At 38.7% G+C, this 15891-nt stretch overlaps 1 protein-coding gene across 4 annotated transcripts in view; it reads left to right on the top strand.

Moving 5' to 3' along the window:
- The first annotated feature begins 1247 nt into the window (after positions 1–1247).
- SH3GL2 (SH3 domain containing GRB2 like 2, endophilin A1) overlaps positions 1248–15891 on the top strand; it is a 93946-nt gene continuing 79302 nt past the window's right edge. For 3 of the 4 annotated variants that reach the window (XM_087926582.1, XM_087926583.1, XM_087926581.1), the window contains exon 1: positions 1248–1545. Coding sequence is in view for 1 of the 4 variants with exons in the window: in XM_026718378.2 (XP_026574163.1) it covers positions 1501–1545 (45 nt within the window). In the remaining 3 variants the exon portion in view is untranslated. The remainder of the gene's footprint in view (positions 1546–15891) is intronic. The other variant, XM_026718378.2, reaches the window with a different exon arrangement.

The following is a 15891-nucleotide window of genomic DNA, read 5'->3' as shown; positions in this document are numbered from 1 at the left end:
AAAAACACCAAAAGCTTCCAGCGACTTGCAAGCTGAACGAGCATGTGCAGACGAGCCCAATCTCCCCCATCTTGAAACTCACAAGCCAGGATTGCCTAGAAGAAGAACCAAGACCAGGATGGGCAGCAGGGACCGAAGCGCACCTTGAACTGGCCTTGGGCAACCCCTTCCATCCATAACACACACACAACCTCACAATATACTCGATCGCCTAATACTCTTAGTCCCAAGGGGTGGAGATCTCCAAATGCCAGTGATCTGCAACTCCTGCATAGAGATTAGGGGGGAGGAGAAGAGGGAGGGAGAGAGAGAAGGAGAGAGAGAGAGAAGGAGAGGGAGGGAGAAAGGAGAGGGAGGGAAAGGGGATGGGGAGAGAGAAGAGAGGGAGAGAGAGAGAAGAGGGAGGGAGAGAAGGAGGGGATGAGGGAGAGAGAGGAGAGGGAGGGAGAAAGAGAAGCAGAGGGAGAGGAGGAGAGGGAGGGAGGAGAGAGGGGGGGAGGGAGGGAGGGAGAAGAGAGAGGAGAGGGAGGGAGAGGAGGAGAGGGAGGGAGAGAGGGAGGAGGAGAGAGGAGAGGGAGGGAGAGAAGGAGAGGGGATGAGGGAGAGAGAGGAGAGGAAGGGAGGGAGAGAAGCAGAGGGAGAGGGAGAGGGAGAGAGGGAGGAGAGGAAGGAGAGAGAAGGAGGGGAGGGAGGGAGAGAAGCAGAGGGAGAGGAGGGGAGGGGGAGGGAGGAGAGAGAAGGAGGGGGAGGGAGGGAGAGAAGCAGAGGGAGAGGGAGAGAGAGGGAGATGAGAGGGGGAAGGGAGGGGAGGGAGAGAGGAGAGGGGAGGGAGGGAGAGAAGCTGAGGGAGAGGGAGAGGGAGGGAGACAGGGAGGGAGAGAAGCATGAGGAGAGGGGAGGGAGAGAGAGGAGAGGGAGGGAGGGAGAGAAGCCGAGGGAGGGGAGAGGGGAGAAGAGGGAGATGAGAGGGGGAAGGGAGGGGAGGGAGAGAGGAGAGGGGAGGGAGGGAGAGAAGCTGAGGGAGAGGGGAGAAGGAGGGAGGGGGAGAGAGGGGGAGGGAGAGAAGCTGAGGGAGAGGGGAGAGGGAGGGAGACAGGGAGGGAGAGAAGCATGGGGAGAAGAGAGGAGGAGGGAGGGAGAGGAGAGGGAAGGAGGGAGAGAAGCCAAGGGAGAAGAGATGGGAGAAGGAGGGAGGGAGAGAGAGAGAGAGAGAGAGTGTCATAGGAAGAAGACGCCTACGTTTTCCTCCTCGGCTCCCACCGGGAAAGCCAGGCAGGAGAAGGGGGCTGAATCAAAAATGGGCCGCCTTTCCCTTTAAGAGGACGAGTTCCCACGATTTGACGTCAGGGTGTTTCTTTCTGCACCGCAGCCGGGATCTGATAACCCGTCGGGGAAGGTGGAGGTGGAGGAGGGGGGGGGACAAGAGCCAGGAGAGGGCAAGAAGCATCCCCGGCCGCTCCCCCAGCAGCTCCCCGGGCTCGTCCACCTCCCGCAGCCACCATGTCCGTGGCGGGCTTGAAGAAGCAGTTCCACAAGGCGACGCAGGTATAGACAGAGCGCCGGGAAAACCGGGGCTGCTTCTCGAAGGAGATTCCCGGTTGAGGTGGGGAGTGGAGTGCAGAGAGACAGAGATGCGTGTTGACTCTGACCAGCTTTCCCGGCTCTGGGATCAAGAGATGCGGGGGGCCTCTAGGGGGCGCTTCGCTTTTGCCTTCCGCACCCCGGCCCTATGGGGTTGGTGGTGGGAAGGGAAGGGGCTGCGATGGCCTCATTTCCCCCCCTCGCTTCTCCTCCAACCTCCCGAGGGGGAGAAACCCGCCAGATGTCGCTTCATAAAGCGAAGGGCTAGGAAAGGAGGTGGGGGGAGACGGGTGGGGGCAAAGGGACGCGCGGTTTTGTGCAGCCTCTTTGGCGCACTTCTTGCAGGAGGCGCCCGTGAAAGGTGCCCGCTTTCTCCCCCCCCCCCAAAAAAACCCCATCCTTTTCTGCATAGTAGCAGAAAAGAGAACGAGGGAGAGAAGAAAGCGCCTTAAATGTCAGCATTTGGGCCGCCCAAAGGTGCAGCGAAGACAGAGAGAGAGAAAGACCGGCGCGAAGAGCCTCCCCGGAGGAGAGGCGCTTTTTTTCCCCTTGCGGGAGGCGAAGTGACCGCGCAACCCGCGGGCGCCCTCTTGCCGGCCCCGGTTCGACCCGCTTTGGTGGTCTTTTTTTTTTCTTTTCCCCGAATGGCGCTTCTTCGAAAGGGCACCGAACGCGCGGAGTTCGGGTCTCGGCAGAGACTGAATGGCGCCCTCGCTTCGTTCTCCCATCTTCCCCCCATACACACACCGACCCTTCCCAGTTTGGCCCCTGCAAAGCGCGGGAGATGCCTGTTCGTGCCGCCCCCCGCTCGGTTTCCAGCCTGTCGCGGAGGGAAGGGGTGGTGGGGATGGGAGGAGAAAAGGGCGCTCCGGCGGGCGAGCTGAGGTGATAACGTGCCGGGCTCAGATAAACGGTCCTGGTGCTTTCTGGTTGGCTCGGCGGGCCTGGCGCTTATGTAAACCTCTTTATCCTGCAGAGGCTGGCTCTTGGCCTCCTCGGGTAGAGGAAGAGCTGAGTTAAAATAATAATCATCATAAGTCCAGGGGGTGTTATGGATCTTTGAATTCAAATACTACTTAAGAAATGGGCAAGGAGGGTTATTTAAGTTAGGTGCCTCAGACAAGCTTGAGACCTTTTGCTATAGATATAGATATATATATTTGCCTGATGGATAATGGGGCAAGGAGCTCAATTTTGATAACTAGAACAGTTCCCGAGTAAGAGAAAGATTATTAGTCTGCCAAACAGGGAAGGGACAGGAAAATCCTACTCTTCTCAGTTTGGGAGAAGAAGGGGAAAAAAAAGGTGTTTAAAAATTGACCTTGTCCCATTGATCTGCATCTGCCATTGGAGGTGATTTAAAAATAGATGAAATAATGCGCACAGTGAGCCCTCTGTTGCCATTTTGGAGAGAAAATCTAGGGATTATGTGATATTTAGTGACATTTAGTGACAGTGATGTTTAGGTTACACAGATGTAAATTCTACTAATTCAACTGGATTGGCTCACTGATTAATTTGCAGAATGGAGAGCTTGCTTTCTTTTTGATGTTGGCATTTCAAAAAACATGATTTGCTGATCTTTACTTAGATGTAAGCCAAGGATAGGAAAACTAAATAAATTCCATAATTATGCAAACTCTGACCTAAATAAAGACCATAAAGACCACATTTTTTGTGAACCATTAAAGAGAGCATAAAGCCTTTTAAAGCATCTTCTAACATTGGATGGGTGAGGGACTCTGTAGTTTGTAAAACTTCATGCCCCTGAACCCTTTTGCCCAGGAAGCAGGAGAAATAGACCTGTGTTAAGGGACTTAAGGGAACTTTCCCTCCTCACACATTTTCAATTTCTAAAAGTATGTTCTTTGCAAATTTTTTATCGACTTGAAGATCACACGTGACTCATTTCATACATCGAAGAGAGTCTGTGGCTATGACCTGGGATGACTTGGCTCTGGGGTGACATGGCATTTGTGATGTTAAAAGTTGAAATGGGTATGTTAAGCCTCAGCGAGGCCTTGATTTGTTCCTTAAACTATTACAGTTTTTCAAAAGGGGCAAAATTAGCTGGCATTCTACGTTCTGAAAGTAACGAAAGGGAATGAAATGGTCTACATCAGGGGTGGTATTTAGCAGGTTCTGACCAGTTCTGGAGAACTGGTCGCGGAAATTTTGAGTAGTTCAGAATACCACCTCTGTCTGGCCCCACCCCCATCTATTCTCTGCCTCCTGAGTCCCAGCTGATTGTCTAGGACCTAGGTCTTTGGTTGCCCTGCACAGAAGAACGGAGCTGGAAAGCAGGTTAGTGGGGTGGGGAGGGAACGGGATTTTTGCAGTAACCTCCTGCAGTAACCTACAGTATCCTTCCCCTGCCACACGGACCAAGCCACGCCACGTCCACAGAACTGGTAGTAAAAAGTTTTGAGTCCCACCATTGGTCTACATTGTAACATTTTGCTCTATCATTTTTATCTAGTCAGTCTTCAGTGAGAGCTGCTAATCAGATTAAATCTGTCAAGAGGGAAGCGATGTTTTGACATTTAGCTACTAGTTAGAATAGCTCGTGTAAATTTTGTATTTTAAAAAGTGAGAAAAATTCTCAATTAAGCAAATGAATGCCATTAGCATTGATTAGATCCTGAATTAAGCAGCTCGTTCAGTGAGTCTCTAGTGCCATTAGTTATTCATTTGGATATGTATGGAAATATAATTCCATCAGTAACAAAAATCCTGTGAGTTTGTTATGTCTGGCTTATGTGCAGAGAGGATACACCTCCTTACTACACCTCCTTACTATGTCTCATTCACTTCCTGTATGTGCCATTACATACCTGCAACATTCATGCTTAAATACAGTGAATAAAAAGAAATTCTAAATAGTCTTGCTAGAATAATCTATAATCTTATGGCTCTTAATAGGTAAGCATAAATAGTTATTCTGAAGAAAAATTAACATGGTTTATTATTATTTTAAACAGTACTATATTTTTTTAAAATGGAGTAAACTGCAAAGCTAAATGTAAAAATCTCAGAAACTTTAACTAAAATACATTTTTTAAATGTATGTGCATTTTCCTTGATGTGCTTCTGGTTAGAGTTGAGGTCAGTTTGGTGATTTCTTGTCTTTTGTTCACCTCTTCAGTTAATTATGACCCTGAAATAGCATAATCTGACAAGTTTAAGGTGCAATATGTTTCTTGTACCTTCCATCAGCTGCATAAGATAAAAGCTGCCCATTCTTCAAGAATTTTGGTATTAAAAATACCTTGCGTTGATATTTTCGATGAATCTTAAACGTTGCCATAAGTGCCACATTTTTAAATGAATGGTGTAGCAAAAGGGAGTTGTGGGCCCAATGAGAAATTCATAATGACTGGCAGATAAATAATTGGGTAGTACTTTCTGAATTCCTGCCTGAACAGAGGGCTGGACTAGAAGACCTCTAAGGTTCCTCCCAACTCTGTTATTCGGTTAACATGATCCCAGGGTTAAGGAATCAGTTTCTAATTCTCCTTGTTTTCAGCTTCAGCAGTACTTTACTCAGTTACCCTGCAAATAAAGAGTTTCAGAACACCAAGAGAACATGAGCAGTTCAGCACACAGATAGGAGGAACATGATCAGAAAATAGCTCCATTGCAGTTCCCTGCAGAGGTGGTATTAGTCCTGTCCATTACATAAACAATGTTAGTTAGAATGAAAAGTAAAGGCTGTGTGATGAGAAGTAACTTTTGATGTAACTTGAAAGTTATTTGGGGGGAAAAGTTTCCAGAAGTCTGTGCTTTCTGTCTTTTTTAATATGATTCTTATGAAAGAATTGTTTTTAAAAAAGATAAAAACTAATACAAACTAATATGAGGAAAAAACAAATAAAAAAGAAAGCTAAAAGTCCAAGGAAAGTAAAGACAAAATAGAAAAGAAAGGAAAAAGGTACAAATAAGTAGTTTTACCAGTTACAAGTACTAATATAAATTTAGCTCTTAGTCTGTGGTTACATAATTTTTTAAAAATTCTGTTTAAGATTATAACATAGTGTAATTTTTAGTCCTCTCAGCCACATATTTTCCCATTGTTCCATCTGTATATTATAACCAAAAATTAACCCACTTTATTATACATTCTTTCACTTTTCTTCCATTTCATATTTCAATAAAAGTTTATACATTTTAACAATTATATACTATTCATTTATGCACAATTGTTTCAAATTCAGTGTTACAATGTTCAAAACCATAAGTTCTTTCATCTACTTTAAATATATCTAATAATTGTAAATAAGAGTATCATTAAGCACTATATCCCTCTGCCACAGGTGGTTCTTTTGAGTTTATTTTACATTTTATGTCCCCTTGAAAACTTTTTAATATTTCACAATAAGTCATCAGTGTTTGTGTTTCTTGTCTACAAAATGCTTGTGTTTTGTGCTTTGGAAACAGAAAGATGGTTTCAGGCAAAACCTACACATGTAGCTAGCTATTTCATATTCTCAGTTTGGCACATCTAATACATTACATTGGAGTTTTTAGACCCACAGCAACCGTCACTTTTATCGTACCACAAATATCCATGCCGCTCAAATCTCAGATCATGTGCTTCTTACTCCAAAAGCCATCTATTTCTCAGCAACCCTACAGTTTCATCCAAACGAAACCACAAGCTACAAAATTCAGTTTTAAATTAGGTAAACACAAACTTCCTCTTTCTTTTGCATCTTATAACACCTTATCAATAAAGGAGAATATTTGCTGGTCAGCCAAGGCTGAAATGAGGTTGTTTTCCTTGGTTGTTTTTCTCTCTGAGCTTGGTTTTTTTCTTGTAAACGTGCCATTGTCTAAATTAGGTAATATCATCAGTGCAAATTTACTATTGACTAATACTAGTTTGGACAATGAAACAACTACAAGAAAGTAATAAAGCTCAGAAACGACCAAGAGGGTACCTTATACACCTTATATTTAATTTGTGCTTTCTTTCTCCCTGCCATAACAGTTTAGATATGCCACTGTTCAAATGGTACATCAGTTGTCGAAACAGATATCCTTTATAAAATCCCATTTTAGGAAAGTCATCTTTTTATCACAGTAATTCTCCCCAGCAATATTCATTGCAATTTTTGTCCCATCTTAACAGATCTTTTAAACTTCATTCCATGCCTTAATGTAGTTGTTTTGAACTAACATGCAATTCATATTTGTCATAAAGATACCAAGCTGTTATCTTCTCAATCTTAAAACTTACCTTATTCATCAATTCTGTTCCTTCTTCTATTTTCACATTTTTTGTTAATACTCTCATTTTTTCCTATCTTGAAACCTGCTAATGGACCAAATTCATTTAATTTGCATATTAATATTTCATTTCCCTTTATTCAGTCTTTATCCCCACAATCATTTCATCTTTTATCTATATTCAGTATTTCAAGGAACAAAGTGGGGTATCCTTGTCTGGTTCTTTTTTGTATATCAAGAGTATTGTTGGAATCTCCATTAAAAATTACTGTTTTTGTGAAATGTAAATCGACCTTACCCATTTTCTAAGCTTCCTCCAACATTTGTATCTTCCAAAACCTTGAACAGAAAAGCCCTGTTCACACTGTCAAAAAACTTATTTGCATCTAAGAAGATCAATGCAGCTTTTTTTCTTGTTACGTTGCCCCAAATACTCAAAAATATTCAGTATATTTCTAACATTGTCCGTTAAACTGAATTTTAGGTTAAAAAATTGATGTTCATGAATACATTCTTGCAAAATTGTTTTTGGTCTCAGTTCTTTTGTTGTTGTTCCTGTTGAAATAATTATATAGCCAAATTTTTTATAAATTAAATATCTGCAAATGGAATAGCTTTCCATTATCCAAGAGTATATTCTTGTTAGTACTCAGAGGGAATGATAATGGGATTTATCTAAGAGTGTTTGGCAGAACTAGCGTATGTATTCTTACCCACCCACCCCCATCATCATGTTCATATTTGTTGGAAGAAATAAACATTTCCTTTTTCCAAGAAGCATAATGCCAAAAGGTGTTTTAACCCTCTGAATGGGTCACTGAAGATGCGAAGCTAAACTAACTTAATTGCAAATAGATATAACTGGAACTCTTACATGAGTTCATGCTTTGGGTGAACTCAAATCATGTGCTCTGTAAAATGTGAACTGACTGCGTACATGTCCTCAAAACAAAAAAAGATTACTAGCTAATATTGTTTGAGGGAATAAATACAATAAATACTGGTAGACCTCAACTTACAACAGTTCATTTGATGACCATTCAAATGTCACTGAAAAAAGTGACTTATGACCAGTTTTCATCCTTACAACCATGTGACCTGTAGTCACATGATCAAAATTCAGACACTTAGCAACTTACTCCTGTTTATGAAGTTTTGGGGTCATGTGATCACCATTTGCAAACTTCTGACAAGCAATCAGAATGGAAAAGCCAGATTCATTCTACAATCGTGTTACTAACAACTGCAGTTATTTACTTAACAACTTAAATGTTTTGTTAGCAACAAAAAATTTGATTGTGGTTGTAAGTCGAGGATTACCTGTATTATGTTGGCTAATGGAAGACTATCCTTTTTGGTTATATTGCTATAAGAAATAGATGAAATTTCACTATATAGGATTTCTGAGATAACATTCGATAAATATTTCATACTGGAAGCAAAAAGCAGGTTTATATGTGCCATTTCTGTTCCTGGTTTCTTGAATAGCATGTTTTTATTCCCATGGTTGAAAAGTTTTTTTATGTGGACATAGCTGAGTTAGAAAGCTGACAGGTGTTACTGATGTCCCTGTTTTCTCCTCCTCCTTTTTCTTTGCTTTTTCTGCTGATAAAGGAACAAGTCACGGGTTAAGATTAATCCCTTACATTTTGTGGGAGGCTGAAAATGTCCCTACTGGGAATAAGGGTAATTCAGTTCCTAATGAGTAAGATTTAAGGGCTGTAAACCAATTTAGCAAGTGCTGAATTTACAGTTGAGATGAAAAGGTTTTGAAATTTACACAGCTGTGAAGTGTTGAAGTTAATGGAGTTGTTTTTGTCACATGGTGAAGATGATTGAAGAAAATTATGGGACAAAATGTGAAATTTCTGCAAAGGTCCTAAAGATAAAGGGCACAGATTAAAACTGTTGTCCTTAATAATTATCACAAGTTTACTGAGGTGACTTTGCATCAAACCTAATTAACATGGCCAGTAGTAAGGAATGATGAAATTGCAGTCTTAACAACAATGGAAGGTTACATTCTGCCCATTTCTGGTATACTAAGAACACATGCATCATTTTAGCCGATTAATGCTTCTCTGATTATTTGACTTTTTCACTTAATTGGTATCTCCCATCTATAACCCAATAGATAACCATTCTATGTAATTTTTCAACTATCAGTTCTTTCAAAGCATTGTCCATGTTAGGATATTCATCTTTGAAAATGTTAAGACTAACATGGCTTACTTCAGAATGTCACACGAAAAATCAATCTACATCTAAATCAGGGGTGTCAAATTTGCGTAGTCATGGTGGCATCACATGATGTATTGCAACTTTTTTTGAACCAGGCGTGGGCGTGGCCAGCCCTAAACAGGGGAATCCTGCTATTAATTTATCTTGATGCTCAAATTAGATGCAACACAAGGATTGTCTCTATTTGGAGGGGCCTGTAATTTTTTTTGTGTGTAATTCATTTCTTTAGCAAAAGAAATGGAAGGAAAGTTTTCTGACATTGCAATGTTTAAATATAACTATTAACTTTGTGGCCCTAGACCAGGGCTGTCAAAACTGGCAGCCCGAGGGCCGAATGCATCACACGCCCAGGCCATGCCCAGTCCCAGCTCCGTGAATGGAAGAAAAGTGGTGAGTTTGATACCCGTGCCCCAGACAAAAAGGGAACAGTCTGGATGGAGATCATCAGTAGCCAGAGCCTCCAAATTGCTGGCTTGAAATTCAGCAGGAAAAATGCACAGATTTCAGTTGTATACTTTTGTCTCTTTAAGCATTGGGAGGAAATTTTTTCCCTTGTAGAGGTCTAAATTTCCATTTGCATTTATAACCACCTAGAAACCTGGGGAAAATGGGTCACCCTTTTATAGTGTCATCATCAGAAGTTTCAGATGGTCTCCTGCAGCCATCTTAATCCTTCAAACATTGATTTATATCCATAATTTGATTTATATCCATAAATAATGGATGAGTGATTTATATCCACAAATAATTACCAAACCATCTGGTAAAGTCAAGGTTTTTTTAAAGGTTAATATTGATATGCATGCATACATTAAAACATGTAAATATAACATCTTGCTGCTTGTCAGCTAATACCATTGTGCTCTGAAAATTGGTTCATAAAAATTTCTATTCTTCAACAATCCATTTGCAATTTTCAGATTCTGTGTTAAAAAAAAATTCATCTGGATTAAAATCTACAGAATTTTAAGAAAGGTCTTTTATATACTCAGTCGCCATTTATATATCCATATATGCTACATTGGTATATGTTAATTATTTTTTCTTCCTGCACTGCCTATTTGTCTTCAGGATTTCTGCCTTTGGTGTGATGATTTTTTTTTATCAGCACAGTATCTTGGTTTATTTCTGTGATGATGCAAATTAATCATGTAATAATAAACTTTATTACTAATCTCCTTGATTTTAGAGTTATGAAATTCAAAAAATGTGTTGGAGTTTACTGAGGATTTCATTGCATTCTATTCTAAGCAATGAAATTCAAGATTATTATTTTTGCTGACAAATTGTAAAAGGACTTGAATAATTTGTATCTATTTTGGCATACTTTTCCACTCAAGACTATGGCATGCAAGTTCTATTTCATACCAGAAAAGCAAAAAAAGTTATGCTTGCTTGTTTCTTAGTGGGTTAGCTCGGCAAGAACTGAGCTCTGTTCTGTGAATCTTATTGCAGGTTTAAGCATTGAATCAGATTTGACTAGTTTTTGAATGATAGATAAATTCATTTCCACAATTCCAGACTAGACCCCTGAACCTGATCAAGGGCTCCCTGCAATGTCAAAATATGAAGTTCCATACAAAAATATATTTGACCTTAAATTTTGTTGAATTCAGGCATCTATTGGTGAACAACTTCTGTCACAAGTCTCTATTGTTGGAAAACCTGGAAATAAAGGGAAAAATACAGGGCTGTGCAGACTTCCCTTTATCCAGATGAGCCCATATAGAGGTCTCAATTCTTGTTAATGATCTTAGGATTTTTTGATAACTTTTGGCAATTTAGCAAATTGGATATAAAACAACAATACTGATCTTTCATTAAGTAAAGGGAATTTTAAGTCAGCTAAAAGTAAGCATTTCTTCACTTAAGGCATAGTTTTATCTGTGACATTTGTTGCCATTAAATGAGGTTTGATAGCTATCTATTTAAACAGTTCGAGAAGGATTAATTAATCTCTAATTAATTCATGGAGATTAATTTATTAATGGCTGGATGGCTGTTAATTATCTCTCAAAGCGGAGTTGTAGGAATTGGCAGAGGAGAAGAATCCATATTTGTGAATTCCTTCAATGTTTTTGTAATAATTTTTTTTATTTTTATATTTTAAAAACATCTCTTTTGGTGAACAATGTGGTTCCAGGTTTTTACATTTCAATACAAACATGACCTTAGTTACATATTTATCTTTCATATTCAATTTCATATCATATCATTACTTTTCCCAAATATATTTGAGGAATATTTCTCAAATATTCCTATATTCATCACATTGATTTTATCCATTTTCAATTCATATCTTAGCTTATTTCATTTTTCTTTAAGTATTCTCATGTCTTATTTTATAATCTAAAATTCTTATTTTGTTTCTATATTCATTATACTTTTATATTTTTATCTGTCACATTTGCAATTTTATCACAATCTTTTATTTCATTATTCAGTAAGTTTCATCTTAATTACCTCCTTTAGTTATCAATTCGAGTGTGCCAAAATTACCATAATATAATCACTTTTTAATTATCACATTCTAGGTTAATAACAATAATCTCCTAACTACTACATATCATATATGCGTATATATATTTTAAATCAGATTCCGCATGGTATTCCCTCAATTACATTCTAAGTCATTTATTATTTCAAATGTATTAATCTATTCAATTAATTATAGAAACTGATATTAATCTTTCTATTACAATCCTCATAATTCATTTTAACTTTATTCTTCATTTTATTAAGTATGATTAATATTCTTATCATAATTTCCCATTTTCACATTTATTCCAGTTATATCTATATATGATTTAACAGTAATCCTTAAAAAAACCAAATAAAAAGAAATATCAGTTCCAATCTTTTCAATTTTAAAATCTATATTCTCATATAACACAACACATTACCTTGCAGAATCCCCTTTCCTATTCTTTATCTATCCATTATCTCTTGTTCTCCTAACTGTATAATTTCTTTTCATTTTTGTTCGCTTTCTACATCCCCTTATTTTCTGGTCCTTTCTCTTATTCCCCGTTTTTTCCTTTATTTTTCCCCTCCATTTCTTACTCTGGTTTTTATCCCCCTCCTTCTCTTGAGCTTTCTTCTTTGATTTCCTTTTCTGCTGTTTCGTTTTTCTTTGTTTGACTTTCCAAACAATTCCCTCTTTAGTTATCCCCTCATTTCATTTTCCTTCTTTCCTCCCCCTTTTTAATGTTTGTTGTTCCATTTGTTCATTAAAGCTGGCTTCTTCTTTGTTCAACTCCTCCCCTTCTGGCTCTCTTTGTTCTTCTTTGTTCTCCAGTGTCACCATTTCTAATTTTTGTAATACAATACTGCACATTTCCAGTCTTTCATGTATCATTTTCTTTATGCTTCTTAATTCCAATTTTATTTCCAGACAATGTTCTGCCATTTTTGTGCACTTTGTTTAATTTTTATTTTTCCCTTTAATGTTTAAGTCCAATCCAATTGTCCAGTAATCTATTTCAACCAGCGTCTTTGATATTTATTTCCAACAATCAATGTCCATAAATCTTTATTTCCAGGTTCCTTCTGGTAATTCCTCTTTCAATTTTTTCAAAGTCACCAAATAATCCCAGGGTAATTTCTTCACACTTCTTTTTTTAATCTTGATAATACTCTGTTTTTTCACTTTTCAGGGTTTCTGTATTATTATAACAAAGTTCCTCTTATTTTATATCAAGTTCCAGTTTAAAAAGGACCAAACACTTTTCAAAGAGTCGCTGAAATCTTTCCTTTACCACTAGGTGGCACTCTCTGTTATGTCCAAGTTTCACCCTTTCTTTTCACTTTCTTTCTTTCCTTTTTAGGCTTTTAAATTCCAATAATTCAGTAATTCCAATTATTAGCTATTATTTCTTTGTAACACATGCAATTTCATCATTTAGTTACCCCTGTTTAATGCCAAAATCATATATTTATCCAGTTTAATTTTTAAGTCTTTTATAGTCAATTTTTTTCTTCTAAGTTCCTCTTTCAATTTAGTTCTTTTCAAAGTTCTAAGCCACTTTCACATGTTTCCAATTTTCTTCTCTCACTCTCTGGTCACTGCTTTTACAGTCTTTCATAAAAAAATTCTTTATTTCTTAATTCCGGGGTACCTTAATGTCCGTAAATTGCACCTGGTTCACACTTCGCTCACGACTTCTCCACTCCAGCACAGTCTTATTTTCGCAGACTGCCTCCTGTCTTCATGGTGGCCATTTTTGACCAGGGCTGCAGCTTGTCTTCGGAAGGGGGTTTCCTTGTCGAGGAGGGGAGATGCAGCTCCCCATAATCCTCCAATGGATCCCCCTTTCACCCCCTCCAGGGTGGTTCCGATCCCAATTGGAGCCCTCCAACGAGGGAGCATGGAGCGAAAATGCGCATGATCATGGATTCCGCTTCGACATGACAGGAAGACAACTGGAAGTCCAAATTCCTTCAATGTTTTTGGTTGCTCCTCTGAAATACACTAATTGGGCTGATCCAGTTGATGTCTCCTTATTTAGTATGGTTGCTAAAATAAATAAAATGGCCTTCTGAACTTCCTGTGACTGGGGAGCACCAGAAAGACCAATTGTATTAAGTTTAGAAAAACAGAGCCCAACACTACAAATGACAAGGAAACTGCATAATCTTTCACTGTAAAGTTGTATGTAGAAAGACGTTGAAAATTCCTTACTCAACTTTGAAATCTCTCAGTATGAGTGTCTGTGCATATTTCCATTACAATGTAATGTGTTGAATTAGGGAGTTCAAACTACTCTAATAACATTTGCTCTCTTCCATATCAGCTTTTTATAGGGTCTGTTACATGCTATGGTTTTTCTACTTTTGTCATTAAATTGTGTGAAAACTGCCTAGAGAAACTTATTTTAATTTTCCAATTTGATTACAGTTTATAATCAAAAGTACAGAGCTTCTTAACCTTCCAGTCTCTGCCAATCCTTTGAGTATGACACAAATACTTCTCCATCTGACATGCTGGAAAACGTCTGAAAACCCTAACCGGTTTACTATGAAATTGAACAGGTTTTTGAGCATTTTGCAAAGTGCATGATTCTGTAAAAGATGAAAAAGGGAAATCTGCATATGTCGGAGTTTGTTAAGGTTTCTCCTGTAAGGACTACATTTGTCTAGGGGGAAGTTGTGTTTTACCTTTTCTTGGTAACTAAACTGATCCAGGCATCCAGACTAATAATCTCCTTATTTGTTTGTCTCTTTCAAACATGGGAGTTACTGAAATATTGAACCTGGGTGTATTATGGATTCACATTAAAGTACTCTCATTTCTGTTTTCATGCAGAGATAAGTTTTTACACTGTTATCTGCCATACAAAAGTTAAAGTGGTTGGATTAAAACATTAGTCAATCAGAATTAAGGAATCCATACTGGTTAAGTTGAGTGTTCATTAACTGATGAGTCATTCTGCATTGTCAATCGTTCTTGAGTTTCTAACCTTGTGGTGATATGGTAGCCTCTAAATCATGATTTATGGCTATAGGTAGACTTACATAATATGAATTTGAACTTTAATGTTGTGTATACTACAGTGGGTTACTTTAAAAAATACTGTTAAACTAATGAAAGTTAGTGTTTTATCTTTGATAGAAAGCCGATTCCTATGATTTTTCAGAGAAATCTGAAAAATGATAAATATGCTATGGGATTAGTTATCATCTGATGCCTGTTTATTCAGATTGCTATTCAGCAAAAAGAAATTTCAAATATTCTTTTAACTTACCTGTTAAGTAGAAGCATAATTTATTGCTATTCAGTGGGATATAAATATCTTGTTTTGTACAATATGACTTTTATGATAAATACAGTATATCTTATGGATGCTATTAGGTTCACACAGCATGCTGTCTACATTAAAGTTGGGTTGAGTAATTTGGTGGGTATAACTATCCGAAAGTTTTACATATTTTTCGTTGTCAGAAGCTTATGTATGGCTTACTGCTAAATAGTCCTCCTGCTGTTTTATAAATAGAAAATCTATGTGGTCACTAGGAGTTGAAAATGATTTGATGGCACATAATCAGTCATTGCTAAATAAAAGAAGTTTATGAGAACAACGGATTGCAAAGTATAATGCTTATTTTAATTCAAAGAAACCAACATTTTGCATATCAACAGTGTGAAAAAAAAATGCCCAACCCAAGCTCAGTCCATTCATTTAACTCCATTGTCTTGAGGAAAGTGGGCTGATTTGGGCTGGGCTACATTATATTTGTTCCTTTCACTGAAGATGCTTTTTCAAAAGGCAACTGTGCTTTGCCTTTTGCTTGAAGAGATTTTGCTTCTCATCCAAGAAGCTTTTTCATTTTGGACTGAATGGTGGAGAACGGAAGTGAAATGTCTTCAAGCAAAAGACAAAGTCCAGTTGCCTTTTGAAAAACCACCTTTGGGACAACCATGACCTGGATAACCGAGAACGTCCATATAGGTTCCTCACTGAAGTTTTCAACCACACAGATTCTTGAGACACTTCCTACCCTACTAAAAACAAAACAAAACAAAACTTGAATGAAGAAATTGAGACATTCAGCCTGGAACAGATTACAGATCAATTTCTAAAGCTTTTGGGTTCCTCCAGTCTACTGTCAGAGACATAGCCTTTGGATGGCAAAAACCGTGGAGAACAGAGCCTTGTAAAAAGTAGCTAGAACTTCACCCAAGGGCACCTTTGCTTTTTGCTTGAATCCTCAGGGTTTTAATTGCCTCTTGCAGCCGGCGGGGGTGGTGTTAGATGCCTCAGCAGCTCACTTTTTTCGGAGCAGAAGTCACATATGGAAATTGCTGTTCCATAATTTCCCATGAAACCATGAATTGTGTTT

Source organism: Pseudonaja textilis, chromosome 2 (genome assembly GCF_049901715.1).
Source record: "Pseudonaja textilis isolate UNSWEBS1 chromosome 2, rPseTex1.2, whole genome shotgun sequence".
Lineage (NCBI taxonomy): Eukaryota > Metazoa > Chordata > Lepidosauria > Squamata > Elapidae > Pseudonaja > Pseudonaja textilis.
Note: the sequence above shows the minus strand (reverse complement) of the source record. Positions and strands in the feature narration are given on the sequence as shown.